Source organism: Camellia sinensis, chromosome 13 (assembly GCF_055761805.1).
Source record: "Camellia sinensis isolate YWXY chromosome 13, ASM5576180v1, whole genome shotgun sequence".
Taxonomy (NCBI): domain Eukaryota; kingdom Viridiplantae; phylum Streptophyta; class Magnoliopsida; order Ericales; family Theaceae; genus Camellia; species Camellia sinensis.
In genome coordinates, this window is record NC_138973.1 from 61,319,180 (window position 1) to 61,346,365 (window position 27,186).

General features: G+C 33.9%; 1 protein-coding gene across 4 annotated transcripts; it reads right to left on the reverse strand.

Moving 5' to 3' along the window:
* Window positions 1–7,526: 7,526 nt before the first annotated feature.
* On the reverse strand, window positions 7,527–22,031 carry LOC114282442 (oxysterol-binding protein-related protein 2A). Of its 4 annotated transcripts, none has more exons than XR_003636249.2 (12): window positions 21,769–22,031; window positions 21,198–21,643; window positions 19,329–19,688; window positions 16,787–16,883; window positions 14,990–15,423; window positions 11,867–12,022; window positions 10,408–10,575; window positions 10,152–10,292; window positions 9,659–9,877; window positions 9,434–9,583; window positions 8,051–8,242; window positions 7,527–7,944 (listed from the first exon to the last, which is right to left on the reverse strand). XR_003636249.2 is itself a non-coding variant. In XM_028225122.2 (12 exons), exons 2-11 carry the CDS (start codon window positions 21,579–21,581, stop codon window positions 8,063–8,065), a joined length of 2,253 nt encoding a protein of 750 aa, XP_028080923.2. In that variant the 5' UTR covers window positions 21,582–21,643; window positions 21,769–22,031; the 3' UTR covers window positions 7,527–7,944; window positions 8,051–8,062. The 4 variants fall into 4 exon arrangements, 2 of the variants coding, with proteins under 2 accessions (XP_028080923.2, XP_082758469.1); XR_014348907.1 differs by having other exon boundaries at window positions 19,329–19,691; window positions 21,769–21,906; XM_028225122.2 differs by having other exon boundaries at window positions 9,434–9,547.
* Between the last annotated feature and the right edge of the window lie 5,155 nt (window positions 22,032–27,186).

Here is a 27,186-nt window from a genome sequence, read left to right on the forward strand (position 1 = left end):
CAATCTCACACTGAATAGATGCCTTGATTGATCACACTTGATTATGATCGGGTGCCATCTCAACCGTACAACCGCATGCACCTCCGATCAACGGCTATGATCAAACCGTTTTAGATCAGACACACAACCATTCAATTAGTTGGTTGACTCATCGCCAACAAACACCACATCACTGCTACGCGGAGCTAACTGTATTCCACATCACCCATGCCACGTTGGATCCATGTTATCACTCTAACCTGTTCGATGCAAATAGAAAAGCGCCCTTATGGTGACTTGTGTCAATGCATCTGTGCTAAGTGCAAAGTGAGCCATTAAAAGCCACACAGCCCACTGTCCACGATACGCACGAGCACGAGTGCATGTGCATGTGCGTGTACGGATGGTGCGAAACATTATCCTTGCGGTATGAGTGCATGCATACTAACATCCATTCCACAATTTCATATTCAAAGGAATATTCCATGTAGTACTTTATTATAGTGCTCCATGTTTTCCTCTCTTTCCAATGTAGGACAAAGTCTCCAAACTTATTTCAAGCTTTCCAAAGAAAAATAAGGAAAGTTTTGAAAATACCCAAAACCTAAACTATATATTTTGAAAATCATTTTGAAAATTCCCCAACATTCCCCTACCATTTTCAAAATCCCAGATGATGATGTAAGAATTTATTCTTAATTAGGTTGTCATTGACTATATTTTGTTTGGTTTGTGAAAAATGGGTTGAACGTGATTCAGATAGATTGACTGGTATGAGCCCAAAATTATTATAGTGATCCATAAAGTTTGGGCCATGGTCATCTTAGTGTATATATTATTTTATATGTGGATATGTGATATGGTGGTGTAAGGTCTGTTTTAAGTTATTTGGGTTCCTTAATAGGAGGGTCTAGTAATTGTTTTATTTAGGCCGAGTCCCCTCTTCTATCCTTATTAGGGTTTGCATATATCTATATATATATAGATCAAAGGGTTGTCAGCTCCATTAAAAAGACAACAAAAAGATTAGGAGAATGAGGGGAAGAGCTGGTGCTAAGTTTTTCCAATTGTGAATGTCATATTCTTTCAAGGAAGCAAAACTCAAGACAATAACGGAATCAAACGATATGTATCTGAGTTTATATTTTAGTAGTTACTTATATTCATAGTGCTTTGATTTCTAGTATATAGATCCTATAATCTTACAGATGATTCTTGGTTCACTTGGCAGCCTTATGGATAGGTGAAGATATTTTGCGATTTGAATCATTCACTTAGTGAAGACACTTCAAAGTTAGTCAAGATGGCATAGTAGACTTGTCTTTGAATTAGCGATCTTATACGACTAACCGAACATGTCTCACGCACAGTACAGGTTATGTAACGGCCCCAAAATGCATGTCACAATTATCTTTATTTAATTATGCGTTCATATGAATTAATTTGAGAATATTTGTCTGCATTGGGAAAATATCTATTGGGGCTTCGACTTCGGAACGAAAATTGACAATCTTAATGGGTTCAGAAACCGAAATTGAGCACATGGATATGTTAATGGGAATTTTTAAAACCATTTCGAAAGTTTAATTGAAAATTGATTCCGTCTGATTCGTTAAGTTATGTTTGGTTGGCCTAAATAGATACATATGACATAGTATATATATATACATTGCTTAGATGCAACAAAGAGAAGAAGAAATATCTAAGAGAGAGAGAGAGAGACTTCTAGAGACTAAGAGAAGAAGAGAAAAGAGATTAGGGCCAAATAAACCAACAAATGTAAGGATCTTTATCTAATTTCATGAGTTTGAAATGATATACCATCAATCTATGGAATTTAAGTTACATTAGGGGGAATTCATGTTTCATTGTGAACATTTATTGTTAGATTTGTGGAAATTAGCTCATAAATTCACCAATTATGACATCAAATCATATAATTCATGTTCATAAACTTGTTTTCTTGCATGGCTTCTAAGATTTGAAAGAAATTCCTCCATGAAAGCTTGAGTTGAAGCTTTTAACTATATGTTTGAGTTTTGACATTTAATTTCTGACTTTTTTGTTGTTTCATTGGTATGGGATTTGTTTAAAGTTATGAAGTTTTGTTCAATTTAAGTTGTTTTCATGAGTTTTGGGCCTTGATCTTCATAAACTTGGAGTTGATTTTGCAAAAGAATAATGTCTCTTCAAACAAAGATTTTTGGACTCAAAGCTACCCAGAACTGCACATGCGGCCTGGGGCCCAGCACGTGCGGAAAACAGGGCAAAATGAGGTTTCATTCTGCAAAAATTGCACATGCGGTGCGATTTTTCAAGGTGGTCCCAAAATTGTTTTATTTCTGTTTTCCTCCCTTCCGGGCCTCCGTTTACATGGTTTTGACATGTTTTTCATGTGCATTTGCATTTCTTAGGCATGGAGGAAATTAATGATAGATAACTGAATGTACAAGTAGAAGATGAATTGAATAAGTTAGCAACCAATTGTACGAGTTAAAACTGTATTGATAAGACATAGGTTGTGTTATATGCATTGTGCTTGTAGGTCACGAGTCAGGGACTGCGTAATCATTACCGGATGCCCGCTATGAGTAACATTTCTGTAGAGATATGTTGATACGAAAGATGTTTCAACTGTTATGCGATAAGTTATAACTTCTGAAATACTATTTTGATTATGTGAACGAATGTCCTATTTGTAAATCTATTATGGCATCCACAGATAGTCCCAAGTCATGGGGGACGGCATGAAAATGCGGATCAATGACACATATATGGTACGAGATCTCATTGGCCACTTCATTATGGTGATCTATGTTTCATTGATATCCGGAACCGATTACTCTAGTTGGAAGACGATATGTGATATGTTCTGTGAGATGTACCATTATGTTATATTCTGATATGAGACTAATATGAATGATTGTGTCATGATTTGTTTTATGAATATGTTATATTTGGAATTCATTCACTAACCCCTTTACTTTAATGTTATTCGATGGGCTTTAGCTCACTGTTTTTATGTATATGTATAGGTGAACATTCTGGAAGTCAAGTCTAGAAAAGTCTTTAGCCAAACCACCGTTTTGAAGCCTATCGACTTATTTTGAGTGCCTCTGAGTTAGGGCTAGGCCTGGAAGGCCGTTGTCAAGCTTTTGATCATGATGTACACTTTCGACACATGCATATATATTATGTTATAAGTTATATATCATTATACGAGTAAATTAATGTTTATATATTACATGTCTGTTCATATAGATGTACAACTCATTAGACAGCCCCGATTATTTTTTATTGTACAGGAAGGCCTTTGGTAATCTTGGATTACTGGCCGGTTACGACACCAAACTTATAGGGGATGGGTTTGGGTCGTGACAGGTTACCTCAAGTATTCAAACAAACCGACACGTGGATTGGACTAGTGTCTATGTCCTGTTTTATGAGCGCTCTAGAGTCAAGCCTTTGGACTCATAGAAAGCGGCACTACGTCCTACACTCACATAGGTGAGCTTACTAAGAGTACCCCTATAATTTACAGTACCCTAACAACCCAGTTGTAAGCTTATTAAAAGTTTGTTAACTTATCCTTTTATTTTCACATTACAGTACCAAGCACTTCAACCTTGAGATGAAAACGAAATAAAAGTGCTTGTAATTACGACTTATTGTGTACTTAGGCTCATTAAACTCAAGACTTGATGTTTCTTCAAGCGTTGAGTCAAGTTTTCACCAGGAGTGATTAAGTTAAGTGGGCTTAAGACCCATCCTCTTTGATGTTTTCCAAACCAAATCCCTTGCAAGTCCATTTATTAAGGGATTAGCCAAGTTTTCACTTGACTTTACATAACCAATGGTAATCACACCTTCTATGACTAACTGTCTGATACAGTTATGTGTCAGTCCTATATACCTGGACTTTCCATTATAGACATGGCTATAAGCTCGTGATAGAGTTGCTTTACTATGACAATGCAAAGATATTGGTGACGTAGGTTTTAGCCATAACTTAATCTCTAACAAGAGATTCCTTAGCCACTCTGCCTCTTTGTTACAAGAAGCCAATGTCACAAACTCAGACTCCATAGTTGAGTCTGCTATGCATGTTTGTTTCTTAGAACCCTAGGAAATATCTCCTCCTCCAAGAGTAAAAATCCAACCACTCATGGACAAGTGACCTTCATGGTCAATTATCCAATTGGCATCCGTGAATCCTTCCAGCACTACTGGATAGCCATTATAGACTATTCCATAGTCTATTGTTTTACTCAAGCACCTAAGTACTCGGTTAATAGCATGCCAATGCACACTACTGGGATTACTAGTGTATCTAAGTTTTTCCACTGCACATGCAATATCAGGTTTAGTGCAAGTCATGGCATACATCAGGCTACATATTACTCTTGAGTATTCTAACATCTTTTCCAATATTAGGATACAATTTCAAATTTGAATCAAAATGTATAGACATGGTTGTACAATTATATTGATTAAATTTCTTAAGAATTTTCTCAATATAGTGCGATTGGGAAAGAATCAAATTATTTTCCTCTCGTTTGATCTTAATACCTAGAATTACATCAGCCAAGCCCATGTCTTTCATACTAAAGCTAGACAACAAGAAAATTTTAGTACTTTCAATGACATCATTGTCAGTATAAAAAATAAGCATGCCATCTACATACAGGCATGTGATTACACTTTTATTGCCAATAAACTTACTGTACACACACTTATCAGATTCATGTATCCTAAAATCATTTGACACTATTACTTTGTCAAATTTTTCATGCCACGTTTTGGAGCTTGTTTCAGTCCATATAGTGACTTAACGAGTTTACACACTTTGTGTTCTTGACCCTGTACAACAAATCCTTCCAGTTGTTGCATATAGATTTCCTTATCTAACTCTCCATTTAGGAAAGCAGTCTTAACATCCATTTGATAGATTTCAAGTTTGTGGATTGAGGCTTAGGCAATCAACACTCGAATGGTGGTGATTATAGCCACCGGAGCATATGTATCAAAATAATCAATACCCTTCTTTTGAGTAAAGCCCTTAGCAACTAATCTTGCTTTGAACTTGTCAATTGTGCCATCAACTTTCATTTTCCTTTTGAAAATCCATTTACAACCAATTGGTTTGGATCCAAGTGGCAAATCAACAAATATCCAAGTATCGTTACTCATTATAGAATCCATCTCATCATTTATTGCTTCTTTAAAGCAACATCTTGAAACTTTATAGCCTCATTAAAGGTTAATGGATCTGAATTCATGTTCAAATAATTCATTGTTTGCTTGCAATAAGCTTTCCTAGTTCCTTCTACAAGGTAAACAATGAAATCAGGGCCAAATAATTTCTCAGTCCTGGCTTTCTTACTCCTTCTTAGCTCAACAAGCTCATTAGATTCATTTGGCTCAATAGGCTCAATGGGTTCACTTCGTTCACTTTCCTCTATAAACATCAAAGGAGTTGATTCATTTCCTTGATTAGAATCCAACCTTGGAATGGTTGTGAAACGATTCTCATAAAATACCTCATCATGTGATTCAATGATGGTATTTGTTGAACTATTGGGGTCTACAACCAGAAACTTATATGCTTTGCTATGAATAGAATAGCCAAAAAATATGCATTCAATTCATTATTCACCTAATTTCTTCCTTTTAGTTTCAGGCAATCTGACTATTGCTCTACAGCCTCAAGTTTTCAAGTAACCTAAATTAGGTTTCTTGTTTTTCCAAAGTTCATAAGGAGTAACATTTCTTCCCTTGAGAAGAATGCTATTAAGTATGTGACAGGTAATAAAAAAAGCTTCACCATAAAACTCATAACTTAAACTGGAGTAAGAAAACATAACATTAATCATTTCTATTAATGTCATATTCTTTCTTTCAACTACTACATTTTGCTATGGCGTGTAGGGTGTAGACTTCTCATGAATAATACCAACATTTTCACAATATTCTGGAAAATAGTATTTACCGCTTCTATCAGACGTAAGTCTCTTTATTTTGACATTAAACTAATTTTCTACTTTTGTCTTAAAAATTTTAAATTTATCAAGCACCTCATCTTTTGAATGCAATAGATAGATATGATAGTACTTAAAAATATCATCAATGAATGTTACAAAATATTTCTTACCACATCTAGTGGGGGTACTATGCATGTCACATACATCACTATGCACAAGTTTAAGCAAAGATGTGGGACTATTCACTTTAAGAAATGGAATGCTAGTAATTTTAGATTGCACACAAAATTTACATTTTTCAAACTTATCGATGTAATACTTTAAAATCTAAATTAACCATATCATGCATTTTCCTAGTATTAACATGACTAGTGGCATCCTCCACAAGGTATTTTGATTACAATATGTCCCAAGGTTGTTTTGTTGTTTCCAGATGTTGATACACATCCAATAGAGAGTCTGACAGCGCATTCAAAATGTGTCCTCAGCAAATGTAGTTGTCATTCTCCCATTTGGTCTAGTACGGGTTTGCTCCCCCGCCTTGTCTTCTTGCGAAGCACCATTTTTGTGGTGTAAGTGCATGCACACTAGCATCCATTCCACAAATTCAAAGAAATATTACATGTAGTCCCTTATTAAGTGCTCCATATTTTTCTCTCTTCCCAATATGGGACAAAGCCCACAAACTTATTTCAAACTTTCCAAAGAAAAACAAGAAAAGTTTTGAAAATACCCAAAACCTAAATTATAAATTTTGAAAATTATTTTGAAAATTTCCCAATAATAAGGAAGGTCTTACTTCTTGTTCAGTAAAAATATTTTGTAAAACTATTTTGTAAAACTAAGCTTATCCCTATCACATAATGAAGTAGAGAGATCATAGTGTGATTACAAAGATTGATTGGGATATGATAGGATCTAAGCATGTAGAAGTTCATATCTTGTCATTTTTCTTTGATAGTTTTTGTGCACACCATTGGGGCGTTGATCTAGCAGTGGAAGCAATCATGCAAAATATTGTGGCATTCATGCTAAGAAAGAATGTTTCAACTTTCCAGGGCAACCAACTAACCACTAATTTGGTTGATTGTCAATTACATGCAAAACCATCATGTTTTGCCTTGGTTGCAAAAGCTCTATGACTAACATGCCATGCCTTATAATTTTCCTTCCTTTGAAGATTTGAAAATCTACTTTTGTTACTTTCACTAGGATGGTGAAAATACATTTGTTCATGAATAGTTTGATCCCAAGTAGTCAAATGTTTAATATGATTTAGCAATTGAGTCGAGTAGTATTAAATTCAGCTTAAAAATACTCTGTAAACACAAGAATATATAGATTACTTTTTTATCTTTAATTTTTTGTTTTAAATTTATTGTTTGCACAAATTTACATGTTTAATTGATGAACTTTATTAATACTATTGTGGTGGCATATGTGAACCACCCACAAGGCTATTTTATTAAAAATAAATAAAACTTTTCAAACCTTTGTAGTTCAGTTTTTCAAATCTCAAATATATATATATATATATATTTCAAAACGATAATGAAAAAAAGAAAAGAAAAAAGAAACTCGTTAGCAATAACATTAATTTATCTATGTTATGGGGGGCCTAAACATGAGATCCTCCTCATGCCAGGAAATGGTTTCTGCAATACAATTTTTTTCCCCATATTTATTTCTACCATGAAAATACAAATAATTACCTAAAGAAATCTTCAGCAATTTCCTACCAGAGTTGGAAGAACTATAGCAAATGGAGAAAGAAAAAATAAATTACACAAACTACAAATGAGAGAAGAAAATGACGCCACAAATTTGATTGTGATTCATCATTTTTGCTCATCAGATTGATTCTTTGTTCCGATGTCCCTAATTCCAATGTCCCTAATGATTGACTGTCATCCAAATTAGGAGAAGAATCGAGCCACCTATGTGCACAAGTAGGCTTATGATGCAAGATTTTTTGCATTCCATCCTGCATTGCAATTAGAGTTCAGTAAAATTGTGAAACCCCTTATCATAAAAACAATGAATTGGAGTAAAAAAAAATTAAAGAGAGTTTGTCATTCAAAAATACAAACCTTATGTTAAAATTAGGACCCTTTGAAGGAATTAACAAGGTCTTCATTAAATTCACCAAATATATTTGGGCATATTTCCCATTTTCCCTGTTCTCGTGCTTCCCAATAACCACCCATGTAAGAGAAGGGTCCATCTTGGCCTTCCCTTTGAAACCATCTGGGCTTCCATCCATTTTCTTGTAATTTCGTTGACTGTATAGAATGAGAAGAATTATGATCACCACCAACAAAAAAAATACTATAAGGTGTTAACAAAGATGTATATTCTTGCCAAAATATGGATGTGAATTTCGAAATTAGACATTAATGTACAATCATTTTTTCCAACTATAAAATGAATGTAGAATGTTCATCTGTACATAGGACCTATAGTGGCGTGGAAAATTAGATCAAAATAGTGTAAAGAATGATCAGATTACTGCTGCATTTGCACTGTGTATCTATAGGCAATTTATATGGAACCACAGGAAAGAGAGCCAACAAATCAAATCGGCGAACAAAGGAATTGAAAATGATGATCTGCATTTCAAAAGAGACAGAACTACAACATATCTAGATGCATATTGATATTCCTATGCTGTTCTTTCAGTCCTCAGTTTTGGTTTATGTGTTCTGCTTTAGAAACTTAGACTTCAATTTTCATTCCCTCCCTAAAATAGTAAAAGAATATACTTCACACAACATCTATTGATGTAATGAGCTACTCAGTTGGTTTATCTCACTCATAGAATGGTCAGATTACGTGTTTTCTTGTGACAGTTGTCTCAAGAGGAAATTATATATTACAATCTATTTTTTGTTTTTTTTTTGTTTTTTTTGTTTTTTTTTTTTTTTTTAAGAAGAAGAAGAAGAAGGCATGTGTGTTAGGTGTGGCTGTGTTAGGTGTGGCCGTGTGGATACATATCTAGGCATCGAATTCATCTAATTTTCATGTCTAATGACACGGGAACAAGGCAAAAACATTCATTTTTCTTAATATACTTCTGCATTACATGGGAGTTTCATGCATAATTATGTGGTAAACTTTAATTACTAAACATGCTTGTATAAATGATCACAGGTTAGGATACGATGCCTAATTTTGATCATTTGTAGGATTCCTAACATGTGACTTGCTCTTATTCTTATCCAGGTCTTATTCTGCCCACACAAAGTTCATTGGTGTCTTTGATCTAGTTTTCTGCCACCAAACAAGGGTTATAGCATAGCACGCCAGATGTTCGGGCCTTTAAGAAACATCTATTGAAATTCCAAATCCAGTTTGACAAGTATGTCAAAATGTCATTTCTTCCAAATCTCCAAACTAGATAAGAAACCAGTCAACAGATAAAGAAAACAGGAACATGTAGATCATGGAGAAACAATTAAAAGTGCTAGACATACCATCCTCTGCCGTCTCTCCAACCGTAGCTTCTCTGCATTTGCCTTTTCATATTCCCCATTCTCAAGATGCCGTTGGTCTGGTCTAAGTCTTGAATCTGTGGGTGGGAGTTTCTCCTTAATCCGTGATCAAACAGCCGGGATCAGACAAAACTATAAAAGACAATTAGAGATGCATAAGAGGAAAATTAAAGCGCATATGAAAATTTTGATCTACATCATCTCTACCTGCAATCCTGGAGTCAACTCATTTAGAGTAATTGCAAATGGCGTCATGTTGTACCGGGTGAGATTAGAAGGCATGCACCTTTTCCACAACAAAGATGCATTCAAACAATCCTTTGGTTTGCTAGTCCCATCTCCATCCATATAATACACACTGTCATCCCATTTTCCAAATAATGTGGCAGCCTTTTTGCCAATCACATCTTCAACAAATCCATGAACCTGTCTAGCAAGAAGTATGTTTTTAGTGGAGCCAACAATAATATTCCAAAAGAAAATTAAAAAAAAAAATGAATTAAAAGGTACAATGCTGCAGCAATTGGATGCATGCAGATGTAGAGAGGTGTCAACCACCAGACCAACTGACCCAAATAAACAGCACTTGGTAAGATGACAAGGTTCCTTGAAAATAAATAAGACGTAAATGCATGAATAGATTGCAACTGCAAACACAATGCATAATTTTAGTATAACAGAGAAAAAAATCTTTATTCACCTGGTGTGGATTTCGGTCAAGAATAGATTGCTCTTTGAACTTGAGTTTGCATGAATATTGGCGATTACCGCGTATATGCATCATTCCATGGTGATCAAGGTACACTTTGCCAAGAATAAGATTACAAATGCTTGTTGTGACCTAACAAGTTTTAGGAAGTTTTACCGTATAATTAGAAGGAAATGGAAGCAGTAAGATTAAAACAATTTAGCATTCTATATTTGCTGCAAAAGCTCAACCACATCACAGTGCACACCTTGCTCCACTGGAAAATCTCGCCATCATCAAACTCTAAAGTTAGAGTTCCAACAGGGTTAAGCTGAATTGACGTCCCCCAAAATTTGGTTCTAAGGTTACTGTCACCCCAGAATTTCCACCCTATTCCTTCACAATGGCATGCAATGAGGGTTGGGTGGTGACTAACCTGTTTCAAGAAACAACAAAGATATTATAACATCATAATCATGCTTAAGAATCCAACATTTACTACGCAAAAGAATAAAAATTACTCGAATCTGCCTAAGAAACATAAATATTAATGTCGAACACATTCAGCCCTTCTGTAAAGGTCTATTTAGATGTGAAATAGTTGTTCTACGATTTTGTCAAGATTTTATCAATTTTATCAGCCACAGGTCATACACACCAATGTGATAGGTTTATAAGATGTGGTCATAAATTATTCACATCATCCCAGATAGGCAATGGAATATAGTCTCTAAGCCTGAATTTAGGTACCAGGCCATCAAGGTTTCCTTTTTTTGTTATGAAAAAACATATAAAGCATGGGGAAGTGCCATGTAATAAAAAATACAATCTACCGTAATAAGCCTGCAGCAAATGTTATTCTTTCTTTTTTTTTCCCCTTTGCCTTTTTAATTCCATACATGTAAAGAATCAAGATACTGAAATTGATGATAAAAAATATAAATTATTATTATTGTACCATTAATACATAATACTATTAGTATTTTTTATTTGGTTGTCTTTTTATCTTTGGTGAGAAAGCAAGGGTCGAAAAGGCTTCAAGTGGATATGTGACATTCAACGTTGGGCATAAATTGGGAATAAATTACAATGCTGCATTATAATCATTTAAGTGTGTCAGTTGACTGACAGTTGATAATTTTCTGATTCAGATTTCTCATGTAGTGTAAGATATTATTTTGTCACTATTAAATAGTTTGTTTTGTTCTCTCTTCAAAACTAACGGTATTTGATTTGCTTGATGGTGTGAAAACTCTGCTTAATTAATGATATGCTAAATTCATTACTTAATTAATGATATGTTCCTCTTAGGCGTGTGCAAAACTACAATGACAGTAGGAAAACTAAAGGAGAGTAGAGGGAGGAGTATTAACAGAGCTGAACTCCATTTCATCATTTCAAATATTATGAATTTCAGTCCATATTTCAACACAACGATAGGTCACACCTCTTTTTGCTTGTTTCATTGTCATATTTAAGGGTCTCTCAAGAGATCGAAATACGAGATATTTTCTTCCACCTTTTTGCTTGGACTTTTCCAAAAAACAACAAATCAATATATGCTGTCAGTTTTTTCCTGTTTAAGAAATTTATTGTCATATTTTCAACATCCAAGGCTGCAAAGCTCTTATAGGAAAAATTTTACCCCAGTCTACATTAAATCAATTATTAGACCATTGTTCAAATTAAGTTCATTATCAATGATTCTCCTTTCAGTAGACACTGACCTTCTCAGAGAAAAAACGAATTCCTTTCTCAGGATAGTCAGCTTCATAAGTTTCCCCTAACAACGGATTAAAGGGTTTACAATGCCGACCTTCAGAGGAAGCATATCCAGAAACCGCAAAAGCAGCTACATTTAAAGCTCTCATCAGACTGTTCCCCTAGAAGCATAAGACAAGACCCCAAGAAAGTAAAATGATAAACATCAACATGTACAAAAACAAACTTATCTAGAATAAATATTTGAACTGAATTACTCTTTGCAGCAAACAAGTCATAGAAAGCCAGATCTCATAGGTTAAGAATAAAACTGTAAACAGGAGAAAAGAAAGACTACTTCCTATAAAGGCAAGTCTGTCATGCAAATAGAAAATAAATAAATAACAGTTTGGAGACTACTACATAAAGATAAAAATATATAAAGCTCAATCAGTTCACAAGTATCACTGAGAAAAAAAACAAGTAGTCCAATTGCAAGGATCTTCAAATGGAAAGTATGGAAACCCAAAATCATTTTAAGCCAAATGCCATATATGTTTAAAACAAGAAATGATACAGATGCTAGTTCATTATTAACTACACATCCACTCAAATATTCATGCAATTAATAAAACAATCATGTCCGATTGATGTTAGGGTCATTCATAAAATTAATAAATCCAGCACCGTATTACAAAATTCTTAACAAATTTCTCTGAGAAATTTTGTACAAAAAAAAAAATATCTCACATTCACTCATAGCTGAAGTTCTTGACCAGTCAACTGTCCTGAGTGCTTCATTTCAAATGACTGTTAAGAAACCAATGGCACACAACCCATTCCGTGGTGAATACCCAATCAATCTAGTTCACTTTGCTGAACACGCCATCTATTTTGATGAACACCCAATCTATATCTCATTAACTATTATAAATATATAATACCATCAGTTTTAGTTTAACAATAATGCTATGATAACACATTTCTTACTATGCTTTGTACATTATTTTATGTGTCAACACTGCATTAGTTACAAGCAATGAGTGATGGAACCCATTAAACTAATACAATGTTGAAACATAAGATGGTAAACAATTTGTGATATATATGGTCAACCTAACATTATTGTTAGTTGAATTAGATCAAAATTGAGGCAAATCTTCATTCTCTAAGACAGAAATACAGGTATGACTCACTAACACTTTCTCTCTGTTAGTTTATTTGCTTGTGAAATTAGCATTGGTTTTATCAGTTGCAACTGCAACTGTTGAAAGAGCTCTTTGAGTAATGAGATTTATAAAAATATAAATAAATCAACTAGATGGTATTAATAACGAAGTGATAATGCAACAATTTCAAAATATGAAATCTTGTCGGAAGAAATTGTAAAACTTCATATATCTATATTCTTTTAGTTGAACAATTGTATCACTATATATTAGAAAGTTTAAATTATCAGATTTGTATAGCGTAAGTTTTTGAATGTCTACCCTAACCAAAGTTCCTGGAGTCGCCATGGATCCTCACCAGTAAAACATTTTCAGTAAAATTTGAAGAAAATTGAGGAAACAGGATCTAGCACTCTTTTGATTGAGTAGCATATCATTCACTGACCAGACCTCAGAACAGTTCAAACTACACTTTTGTTCCCAATTGAGGACACCATAAATTTTGGATGAACCTTTCTTATTACAGTGGCAGTATCACACGTTAGATCTTTTTGCCTCTATGATTATACTTCACAGCCTTGAAAACAAACAACAATAACATCTCCCTTCAGATTAAAAAAAACAAACAAACAAACAAATAGATTATCAGATAGCAAGCACACAAAAATCAGGTTATTATGTAGCAAAATACCAGAAATTATTCTACAATGATTTAGAAAAAAAGAAAAAAAAAAAGAGCAAAGTCATTAAGGCATTATCAAAAACAAAGAGGGCTCTTCCAAGATCTAGTGTGGTATACAATGGACAAACACAATTTCCATGGAATGTTTAATAAAATCCTTTGCTAATAATTATACCAAGTCAATGGATATCAGTTATGAAGCACGGGTACTCCAAAAATAGTGCCGTACGAGTACCGGGTGCGGGTACGCGTACCGGTACAGCAAAAGAAGGTCCGGTACGTTTGGTTCATTCGGGTACGCTATGGGTACGGCGTGGGTACGCCAGGGCCATTTTTTATTTTTTTTCTGCCCTTGCAGATCAGCAATTATTTTTTTTATTTTTATTTTTTGTTGGTGCCCTTACAGATCAGTAATTTTGATGTTTCTCTATTGTTCTGTCTGTCTGTATAAATTGTATAAGCATATCAGCAAATGATTTTGATGTTTTTAAAAAGCAATTTGAACCAAAAAAAATAACAAGGCCTATAAAGGGTAGTTCCGTGTATGACTATACATTATGCTTTTGCTTTAGATCCTCCTAGAATTTCTTTATAAAATCTTTAATCATGACAAACTTTGAAGTTTATGCACAAAACATTAAAAATTGATACTATATTAGTTGATTAGTAGTGGTTTGGAATGATGCAATTTTATGTATTATGCAAATTGCAATTGACAACCTGCCCCAATTGAGAATTTTTTTTCCTTTACTGTTGGCAATTAATTTTAAATCTTTCTTTGGTCCCCTGTTATTTCTTTGGTCTCACCCTATAAAAATAGCAAATTGATGAGCAAAAAGAAAGATTTTAAAAATAAATTATAATCACAAATTCACAGTGCATAACATGTCGAAGTGAGAGATTTCACAAATATTATTTTTAACGCTTAATGGTTTTAAATTATAGGAAAATGAGTAGTTCTTTTTTTAGTTTTGATATTTAATTTTAATTTGTAAGTTGGATCCTTTAATAATAATTATATTTCAATATATATATATATATATCGACGTACCGCAGCCATACCCGTATCGTATTTTTTTTTGAGTTTTGCCGAATCGGCGTACCCGCACTCGTACCCGCACCGTACTCGTACCCGCACCCGTGCTTCCTTGGATATCAGAAACTAACCCATTTGAAAAACATATACAATAGCAAAAGATAATGCAATGAAATGAAACAGAAGGTAACAAAAAGATTTGTTTACCCTCACAGATGTTCATGAGTAAAAGACATTGAGAGGTAATGAATATAAATCATACCGCTTTTCCATGCTCATATGCACTATCCAACAGATATGAATACTCCAAGTCCTCAAAACACTTTTGTAAAGATGATATTGGCTCATTAAAGTATACAGGTAGACAAACTCGCGTTAGATCTTTTCCAACATTGTCTTTGATTATAGACCAAAGACTGACCCCTTTCTCCTTTTCGACTGGATCTGGAAGTTTCTTTCGCCTTTCAATTTGTGGATATGTAGAGTTAATGGTTTCCTTCACTGCATCTAAGTTTTTAGCATCAATTTGCTTTTCAGGACCCATAAACTGAACTGCACCTCCAGTTACAGACCCACAACAAATGGCTGATTCAGAGAAGCACTCTTCCGTGTCAAAATAGGAGGTTTCCTCTTCATCTGAGACATTCTCAAGCTCTTGTTTCTCAACATCATCAGATGATTCGATTGTGCTGCATTCTGAACCCAAAGATGTGTCAGTGTATATTGAAGAAATGGACATGAACAACTTGACAGGGAATATATGGTGATAAACAAAAGGTTGATGTTGGCCTTGAATGTTGAGAAAGAATGGAAAGGGAAGCAGGGAGGTAGATGTTCACACTTAATGAAGATGAAGGATGAAAAAGATTATGGAAAACAAGTTGTGAGGTACCGAGCTATGGCATTATGCCTTTAGCAAGATGGGATGTTCAACCCACAAAATATGACTGTTAGAAAATCTAGGATAATTGAGTCCTCATGTAGATATAAAGGCTTATTATAAAAGGAATTTGTTGGGCTTCAGACAAAAGGGAGAATATAAGTCTTATTACATGACTAAATATGGGTGCACCTGTGTTTCATAGATTTTTTTATGGCCGCTATGAACCCACGTCCACCAAATATGACAAGAGGAAGACATATGAGTGTGGGATGTATTTGACACATGTACCTAATTTAGACATTTGGATCCTCTAATTTTTACTATATTTGAAGAGAAATAAGAAACTCATGTTTGCTAATAAAAACTACATTTATAGCATTTCACATTGGTGAAATATAGAAAAAAAATTTCTTAAATTCTATTTAATTTCAAGAATATTTCTACATACTTTACAACATCTTATTCAAGAATATTATATAATATGCTGTGTATACAAGTGTCCATGACACGTCCTTGTACTCATATCTAACTTTTGAATACATATTCCATCAGGACTGGGAACTCCTCCCGGCCCTCCCTGACCAACCGGCTTCCCAAAACTGTGAAAACTACTGAATTGACCAGCGAAGGAGTGGGAGAAAGATCCCTATCTCGAAGATTTAGATTTATGAAGGGCTGATGATTAGACGTACACTGGCACCCGATAATTATACTTGAGCCCATGCAACATAGGGGATGCACACACATACACACTTACCACCACCATGTTTGTGTGTAACGATTACCACATGTAAAATGGGGTTAGGAAGTTTTAACTAAGGCATATCAAATTTTTATGATTACCTTTAATACAACTCTAAAGTTAGTTAGTAGTTACAGACTATCATGGAAATACCAAAATATAATGTGAAAAAGTTTCAAACACCATAGGGTGTGTTGCCTTTATAATGTAGAATAGATATAATTAATCTATATATCATTCTTAGTAAGCAATAATAAATAACGAACTCTTCAATAAAAAATATAAAAAAAAAAAAAACCACTTAATTAGTATCAACACTTCTCAATCCGTTACAAAAAAACAACTCCCTCACTCAAATGAATACAAATGAACTGCATTTGAGAAAATATTATATTCAAGGAGAGAAAGAGATAAATAATGTATATCACATGTACCACTATGTTTTCCACGCCCTAAACTGGAAATTTCATGCTTTGTCAACTGGTATTCACCATCATGAATTGCCGAGCCTTCAGCTTCAATATTAGCAGCCTGCATAAGCAAAAGAAAACTCACTAATCTACATAATAAAGCACATTAAGTAGACATATCAAATATGCAATGTAATAGGAACCATTAAAATATTGTCAGATGGAAATGACAGAAGAAAACCAAGGAAAAGTAACAACTGCAGAAAATTGTCCATCAAACAGAAGTTAACAACAGACGCTTAACTATGATATTAGTTTGACTTCCTATATGTCGTGCATCATGCTAAAAACTGGATATTTTTCCAGAATCAACCATTTTGATTCAATAAGTTAAACTGCAATATTTAATTGACGTAACTTGCAATGCCATTATATGGAATATCTTTCATTTATCCAGCAGTTTCTTTAGTATGCGATGTCAATTTTTCATGTGACCAACACACAGTTCAGATTCTCTCGATAACATTATTAACAATTATAATTTGACGTAACATACATAATTATCCTAATTTATTGTTTTCTTTAAAGTAAAAATAACCCAGACACATTTATTGCAAATATCAAGAAGCATCCACAATGTCATAAAAATATTACGATAAATCATGGCTTCCTCAGTAACACAGTCACCTAGTCTGAAAACATACACATGCACACATCTCTGCCATATTCACTCTAACAAAAACTCTCACAAAGAATGCCAAAAACAAGTATAATAGATCGCTGCAGAAAAACCTCAGTAACTCCTATCTGCTTAAGGCTTCTACAGCTCCAGGCCAGTTATTGATTCACTGACATTAACCAGTAGAGGGGGCAAAAAATGGAAAAATGTGGAAAAACAGAAAAAAAAAATATGAATTATGGTCCTTTTAGTTGGAAAGGATTTAAGTTGTAATTATACAGATTCTAGATTTCTATGGATAGCTTACACTTTTAATGTTCTAGTATCTTTCAGTTAGAAGACAAATTTTGTTAGCTACTTGGTTGTACGAAATATTTAAATGTGACTGGGTTTGGCACTTGAAAATTAAGTGGCAGTCAGATACATAGTTCAAATATGAGGCGGGAAAAAGCCAAATTGAGATCAAGGTTATCATGGTAGAGACGTAGAGTCCAACGCCATTAACCATCTATACAACCTTATCAGGCAAAAATGCACCTGATGCAGCAAGAATAATATAGCTAAGTTTTTTGAAATTGTAGAATATGCTTTTTGCTTTTTTCCTTCTTTCTTTTATTATTTTTCCTTGGTTCCTACTTAAGCACAATATAACGAATTCATACGATAGCTATTTATTCCAAATACAAATTACAAAATACAACCATAACATGTTCAACCAAACACAATTATCTCAAATGTGTCGCTCCACAACGCATCTATATAAAAAGAAATGAGATGTTGGATGAATGAGCGCATCCAAATAAAGTCTCCCTAATGAAAAAATAGAGGCAACGGCATTTTATTAGGATAAGATGGTAAAAGATGAATAAGATGCATACTTGGGGTAAATTCTCTTTGCAACAAAAACGAACACAAAATAGAATGTGGGTCTAGCCTCAAGAAAGACATGACCTAGTGTGACTCCAAAGAAAGTAGAAATTGAAAAATATCTCGTATCAATACAACACAAATAATAGTAGAATTCAAGGCTTGGCTGTGTACAGTTACACCCCACAGACAGTAGTACAGAATAGTCACAGACATTCTAACCAAGAGGGAGTTCTTGGTACTATAATTGAATTCTATTAAGGGGATTCAATCTCTTTCTTAAGACTGGGTTAGGGTAAAAAGGGGAGCAAGGACTTAATCTATACTTGTTTGGCTTTATCTGTCATTAAATTTGCTCATGATCTACAGATATATCAGAACTAACCCCAAGTAGTTGCAATATAGAGCTTAGTTAGGTATGTTTATCTGAGTTACATGAAGAGGGAGAGGGGGCGGAGGAGGGAGCGAAGGCATATAAAAATTTCTAAGCTTAGGAGCACCTATTATAAGAATGAATACATGTTTTATATATTAAACATATAAATATATTCTAACAATTTTTTTTTTTCTATTTAGTTTTAATTTGTGTTAAAATATGAATGAACATTAAAAATAGATGTCAACTACAGATTATATATATATATATATATTTTTAGCAAAACTACAGATTATATTTGTTTAGTATAAATAAGTATTATGTAAATTAGAAACTACTAAAATAAGTTTGACAAGTTTTCTTTTATTTTTGTGTGATTTGTATGTTTGAGATGTAATTTCTTTTTTGACGAAGGCAAATTTCTTACAAGTTTCTTACTGTGCAAAATCTTGTTTCTTGAGAAGTAAGATGTTTATTACCCCAAGTTTCCTGCTCTACCCCAAGTAAGTTTAAAAGGATTACGTGAGCAACTAAATTGTGACTTTGTATTCCTCAAAAAAAATGTTACCATTAAGAAACAAAGTCCACAAGGAAAATTAATGCACCGCGGTAGCAAATTAGGGTAATTATTAATTTAAAGTTACCTCCAACTGCCTCAATGTGTCCAGCAAATTCGAACGCTCTTTGCAAAGAACATCAAATTGTCCTCGAATTTCAGAAAATTCTGAGAGCATGATCTGCTCACAGTCCTTAACAAGTACCTCACTGATGCCCTCTTCAAGCAAGCGCTTTTTAAGCTTCTCAGTCGATACAGATATATCATTTGGTGCAAGGGAGAGACTATCATTTAATTCTCTGAGAGAAAATAAGTTCCGAGATGAAACTAAAGCTTGTATCCAAGCCACACGCTCTTGCTTCGAGCTAGTCCTCAGATGAAGGGTTTTAGTGGCAGTAAATATGTAAAATCGCTTGTCGTCTGATTTGCTTTCTCTGAAGGAAGATACCTGCTAATAAATACAATAAGATTACGGTGTCTAATGCCAAAAATTTAGCATTTCAACAGCAGCATACTCAAACTAATACTGGGAAGTTTAATAATAAAAATCAGATAAAAAAGGATAAATCGAGTTCCAGAGCAACTAATAAAAGACATTTGCTTCAACCAACAGCACTTAACAAGAGAAGAACCACAAAACACTTTTATTGATTTTAATTACATTATTTAATTTAATTTTTTTTTTTAACAAAACTTTTTAATTCCAATAATGTTATAAGCACTAATTAATGATTTGCTATAATTTAAGAAATTTTTGATATTTATAATTTGTATAATGAGTAGGATCAATAATAACGTCATAATCAGTATTAATACACTAGTTAGTATATTAATTGATGCATATTCCAAAAATACTCCTTTACCATTTGTCTTCTATAATATTCAGTGTCACATCAGTCAATAATTAAAAAATAATAATTGTAGAAATTATTTATGAAGGTTTAAAATAATTAGAATCACAATATACCTTATAATACAATTTTTACACCCACATCAAAATTAATGACTCAAATCTCCACCATAGATGTTAAATTTTTCTGGATGGCTGTACTTTTTACCAGAAAAGCAACATATAAATAATGGTGGCGAGCAAAGAATCCGATTGAATTGAAACCCTCTTACAGACAAATGATCACGCAAAAGTTGTGTTCGGAAGGGAGGATAAGCGTGAACCCCAATTAACCGTAAAACGGGTCGTCAAAGTGACCTGATTTTGCAGGAATAGGGCACTCGTGGTGTAAAAACGCCAGAAAAGCTCAGAAAATGGAGTTTTCCCAGCTTCCAAACAGTCACGACTCACGACCACCACCAAGTCCCCAGATAATAATACACAAAAAAGAGGTTACATCTACCGTTGGATCAAAACACTGTAGCAGCACTTCTCTTTATAGTATATATTTTAAAGAAAAAAGATCCGGAAGTACTTGCCATTACTACTTTTTTTCTTTTCTTTTCTTTTTTTTATGAGAAAACAAAACGATGATGGAACCAAACGATAATCAAGGATCGGAAAATGGAACAGTGAAGGTGACGAGTGGTGACGTGAGTTATGAGACAGAAGCAGCATATCGAAGAAGAAGAAGAAGAAGAAGAAGTGAAGATCCGATCATCAAAGGCACAAAATCACAAATCTGAAGGCAACACTGATGTGACCACAGCTTAATACCTAGGCCTACAATGTAGCCTATCGTGGCCCCATATTCACCTGTTGATGTGACTCACTATACATTAACACCAGTTAAAACAATCAACAAAAACGCAAAGAAAGAGAGAAAACAATGGAGAAACCTCTGGGTAATGGTTTCAAGCTCAGGTATCAAAGCTATTTGGATGCAGAGACAAAGGTCAAGAAAATTTCACACACCAAAATGAGAATGATGGAAGTAGCTAACAAATGGAGTAAATTTTGAGGAAATTTTTTTTGTAATTGCTCTCTCTCTCTAAAAATGGCTCTTACCTTGAGATTAACGATGCCAAGAGTCTTGTGGTTTTTACGTCTTCCACCGGAGCTGTCGAGCCGCGAAAGGCGGCCGGAGGAGACGTCGCCGATCAACCGGACGTCTTCGCCGGCCGGAAAACAAGCCAGAGTCTCCGGCATGAGAATCTTCGAATACGAAACGACGCCGTTACGGAGCAGAAACCATCTCGATCTCCATCCTTTGCCGAAATTGGTCCATTTGTAGAGAACTCCGGCGAAGCTGGCCACAGATCCCGAGGCATTGCCGTCAGATCCGCCGGAAACCATCGCCATCGGTATACCGGAGCGGATCCTCGATTGGTCTCCGATCTCAGGACTCTCCAGAGTGATACAACACAGGGGATGCATTCCCTTCAAACGCATTCTGATCCGCCAAATTCAAATTCGCCGACAATCAAATCTTCATTTCAATTCCCCCTAAATTTCTGCAACATCAAAAACACATAAAAATCAAAACTTTGTATATATATTTGTGTTTAGAATCAGACAATGTGATTTAGGGTTTGTTTTAGGGGGGGAGGGAGAGAGAGAGAGAGAGAGAGAGAGAGACCTGTGCGTGTGAGAGAGAGCTCTGAGACTGAGAAAGGTGATGAATTTCGAAAGATTACTAAAATAAAGAGACTCGGACTCTCTTCTCTGGGTTTGGATGGATTATAAAACGTGTATATGTGTGAGTGGAGTGTTATATACGGCGTTAACGTGGTGGCAGAATCGTAATCAACGTTGAAACAGACTTTTGGCAGCAGAGGAACGACTTCATTTTCTCACTAATTAGAAAAGAGTTAGCGATATGGGCGGGGAGATGTTTAAAGTAAGAACAAATTTTAATACACATGAACGATTTTCATAGGAAATTTAACGAAAATATTTAAAAACAAATTTTAATACACATGAATAATTTTCATAGGAAATTTAAGGGAAATATTTTAGATTTGCAAAACGTATTCACAATGATACAATATGTGTTAATTTTTTATTTATTATATATTTAATGATAATAGATCTAACTCTCATGTTACATTGGATTCGTTTGGAAAATGGTTTAACTTTTTAACTTTTTAATTTTTTTTTGCCTATTTTAATTTAGAGTTAAAAAACTTCGTTTGAAAAGTACTTTTGATTTTTTTGACTTTTTTGTGAGATGAATAATGTAATAATTATAAATTAGATGTGATATTTTATCTTATTAGACTAAAAAGTTTATTTTGGTTTTTAGGGCTAAAATAACCCCAAAAAAAACCTCAAACTTAACTTTCCAAACGAAACTATTATTGGAAATGAATTTGTAAATATAACATACATACACATCTTTACCGTTATTTATTTATAAATTACTAATAAATTAATAATAGGATGATTACCATTTCATATTACAATTAGTACCATGTGATTTGACATTATGTACCATTTCATATTGCAATAGTACCATATCACAAAATTATATATAGCATTAATCATCTTATTTAATGGATTATGTAAAATATTAGTGCTAATTATATAGAAGGGGCTTGGGCCCATAAAATTATACTATAATAAGCTTTCGTTTGGGGGAAAAAAAAAAATTAGCTTAGTTTTTTGACTTTTTTGTTATATTAACCTCATTAAAAAAGTTTCATTTAAAAAGAATTTTTAATTTATTTATAATTTTGTGAGGATAAAAATGAAATAATTATAATTTGAATGTGATATTTTATTTTATTAATTTTTTTTATCTATTTTATCTTTTATTAATATATTAAATTAATCCCAACTTATAGAAGGTTGGTTTGTCTTAGGAGAGCAAAATAGTGTGTTAAATCAAATAGTACTCCAAAATGTTAAACATAATATCTAGATGTAATTGTCTTAGAGCATAATTTTATGAGTTTGTTTATTCAGCTGTTTAGTCAAAATACACTTGCTCATTTAAGGATATTAAAGTTTTTTATAGACAAAATAACTTTGGTGTAATTTCATTATACCATCACCTTTAGCCATTACAGTCATTATTGGCCACCGACAACCAACTCTAGTCATTAATGATTTTTTTTTTTTTGATGACTACAGCTAGTTGTCGATGATATTTTTTGACAATTCTCAAGCAAAATAAAACTTTACTAGTTCAATAATAAAATTTTACCTCTTCGAAGAATCACGGGAAAATGACAGAAAAATTTCACGTTAACTTGGAAATGAATCTCCATGCGCCAAATGGAAAAATATATAGGTACCTAGGAAGCAACAATCTCATTAATCTTCCTAAATATAAAATAAATATAAAAAATCTCACCACATTTTTTGATAAATGCAATTTAATATTTGTTTTTAGTATTTAAATATAAGAGATTTATTTATAAATCCTATTTAGTAGACTTATAACCCAATAAATCCATTACTTACTTGAAAATCATAGTTCTAGCTAGATATAATACAAATCTTATTACATAATTAAAGAGTGCTTTTATGAAAAGTGAAGTGAAAATAAAATTTCCTAATGTTGTGTTTGATTGAGAGATTTTGGAAAGAATTTGGAAAGGAAAAGAAAAAATGTGTGTAAAATTAAGTAAAATATAAGTATATTTTATTCTTATTTTATTTATCCTTTTTCTTTTCTTTTTTAAATTTATTTTTAAATCTTTCAACACACAGCGTAAAACGAAGGAAAATACATGTTTGTATCTGTTCAGCTTTTATTGCATTTGTTTTTTGAAAGTGACGAATCAACAAATACAACAAATTACTTGATGCATTAAGAGATGTTCTTGTTTAGCACGTCACTGGAGAGACTCTAATCCGTAATTTTGTGAATCTCACAAGACATTTGATCATTTATTTGATATAAAATTTAGGACTTATAACATTTTTTTTATTGGTTGGTTCTGAAGTACCACGTTATCAAACTTCTTACTAATCACAATATATTATACATCTCATATTTTTCAATTACTCAATATAAATTCGTAGGCCTCATTCACAAAAGTTGAGGTATCATGTGACGGTACCCAAGACCAAGTAATAACTTCTCTTGTGACATTAGTGATTGTTATTAAAATGCCAATGCCAAAATTATAATTAAAAAAAATAAAGATAAAATAATTAAAATTTTAATACACTTTTTACATATTTTAAAATATTAATATTTTTATATATTTTTTTGTACATTTTGGTACACTTTCATGTAAATCAAGACTAAAATAGTATTATAGATTGTCATTAATATTTTCCTTTCAACAATAATGTTTTAATTACAAAAATGTCAATTTACCACGTTACTTCCCTACTTTTATTTACGTCTTTTCATAATAAATAAAACAAAAAGAATTATCTTATAAATTATACTCAAAATATTCCTTAATTCATTAGTTATTTTTATCCGTTAAATTTGCCAAAAATCCACCAAAAATACAATGAATTCACAATTACTATTACAGGAAAGCTAGCCTCTCCTCACTCACCATTATTTCTTGTTGGATTCTAGGGGGAATTTAGAAAAAAAAAATTTCCCCTGGCATTCCTATGAATCGATGAAGAAGTGACCTCACCTTCTTTAAGAAACGAAAGCAAAGTTTCCCTGAGCTAATAAGATCAAAACCACGAAATCAAAACTACCACCCTCCCCCTTAGAGATTGGGGGCTTAATTAGATAATAAGATCAAAACTTTATTGAATAAACTGAGTTAACACAAATAGCATTACTAGTTTTTAGCAAACCTTTTGACAAGGTTAATGGAGAGGATTTTGTGAAGAGTTACTATAATTTGACAATCAAAACTATTATGGTGAAATTGGATTCATTATATAAGCTCCGTTTGGGAAGTGAGTTGGCTTTTTGACTTTTTGACTATTTTTGCTGGAGCTAAAAAGCTTAGTTTGGGAAAGAATTTTTTAATTTTTTTGTAAGAGAAATAATGTAATGATTATGAATTTGATGTAATGTTTTGTCTTATTAGGCTAAAAAAATTTTTTTTTTTTTGTGGGTATTTTAACCAAAAAAACCCCTAAACCAACTCCCAAACAGAGCTCATTTTGTCCCAAGTTCCCTTTCAATCACAAGATCAAAGTTTGAGAAATAGATTTGTCCAAGTCCCTGCTTAATCATACCATCAAATTCAAATAAATAAATAAATAATGGGCATAAAAGATATATTCAGGTCTTTAGTTAAAAAATCAAAAAAATTACCATAAATTATCATGTTACTTTTTTTATTTTTCTACAAAATAGTTGTGCCATTGGTTCCAAGGGGAGAGATTTGGAGTTCAGACTTATAAAGAAAATTGAACCCTCGCTAGTAGTAATTTAAATTACAACTAAAATCCTACCTTATAACCCAAAAAAAAAAAATTTGAAATGCTAGAGCCTATGGCTTATTGATTAATGTGCCATAAATTTTTATCAGGCTTTCTAACTGTCCTATCCATGATCTATTAAAATAATAACTCTGATTAATAATTTTTTTTTTTGTCCTAACACTTTCTATTTAGACTTGTGGGGATATATTTTCTGAGTACCAACACGTGGCAAGGTGACGCCGATGTGTCAGCCGAGGTGCCACGTGTCCTGGTCGTGACGCCGAGGTGATCTCGGCTAGGCCGAGGTTGCCTCCGAAGATATCGGAATCCGAGATAAGCGGATAAGGGACAAGAGTCCTAAAATAAAGAGGGAACTCAACTTGGATATGGACAAGAGTCCTAGATTGGAAGAAGACTTCAGTTTGGGTAAAGATAAGACTCTTAGAGAGTTTATCCTAATCCCACTAGGAGTCCCAGATTAGCAGTAATCCTAAGTCCATTAGGGCCAGGCTCCTTTTGGGACTAGGATTGTATTGGCTATAAAAGAGAGGCACCCCCATGGGTCTAAGGTATGCTTTTGATACTCAAGCTTGTGAGTTTAGTACTTGATTTATCTTTGAGATATACTGACTTGATCGTCGGAGTGCCCCCGGGTGGTCGAAACCACCGCGGGATTCTTATATTTCTGTTACAGGTAAGACAGGGGCCATCTATTCTGCCAGTGCTCTCCAGCTGGTTACTAAGCGGGCAGTGTGGTCGGAAAATCACCCACACAATTTGGCGCCGTCTGTGGGAAAGAAAGAAGAATAGATGGCCAATGACGAACAGAATGACTAGATTAGAGACTACGCTCCTGCTGGGAGTGGAAGACCTATTGATCTCGACGTTGAAGGGGACAATAGCAACACAGACACTCGTGACCAGAGTCACGGAGTGAAAGAAGCCGGCCAGGAAGGTGACGCACCAAAGACAACAGATCGAAGCGGATACTACAACGAAGATGACCTCCAGGTATGGAAGGATAGATACCTGCGGAGGAACGAAGACCCTTCCAGAAGGGATGCAAAGACAGGGGGCATGAGCGCTCCCAAGAAGATAACATTCAAGTATAGAAGAGCTCAACCTGAGTGAGCAAATCCCGGATCCCAGATCCCAGAAGACATGATCTCAGCCTAGATGAGTAGGTCCGAGAAAAGAAGAGCTCAACCTGAGTGAGTAGATCCAAGATTCCAGAAGATAAGATCTCAGGACCTAAGTCCGAGAAGAGAAGAGCACAATAAGCAGATCTCAAATCCCAGAAGATAAAAAGGAAACACACAAAATCAGACTAAAGTTGGCCAGAATTGAGAAGTATGCTAGGGCCGAGGAAGACATGCCAGGAACAAAGGCATCGGAACAAGAAAAGAGAAACGGCTCGCCGATGCGAGGCCGAAAATCAAACTCAGGTTGGAGCCAAGTAAGATCAATAGAGAAACCAAGGCCGACAACCTCGGATTGAATTCAACCTCGGCGACAAGGTCGAAGCTACATGATGAGAACCCAAGTGGATTTTAAGTTCACATTGGGGGCAAAGAGAAGAAGAATGCGGTTACCACTTGTTGAAATTTGTAGCAATTTACAAGTTGGTTAAACCAATATGATGCTTAGCCGAAGTTAAGCCCAGATGATGTTTAACCGAAGTTAAACCGAGACGATGCTT

Excerpts from the sequence above, each read along its gene's own strand:
- LOC114282442 (XM_082902343.1), bottom strand. The coding sequence starts at position 21,581 with ATGCGTTTGAAGGGAATGCATCCCCTGTGTTGTATCACTCTGGAGAGT. Across the intron at positions 19,692-21,197 it reads TTGGCATCGTTAATCTCAAG|CAGGTATCTTCCTTCAGAGA; the intron begins GTAAGAGCCATT and ends TGTATTTATTAG. Across the intron at positions 15,424-16,786 it reads AGGGCGTGGAAAACATAGTG|AATGCAGCACAATCGAATCA; the intron begins GTACATGTGATA and ends CTTTGGGTTCAG.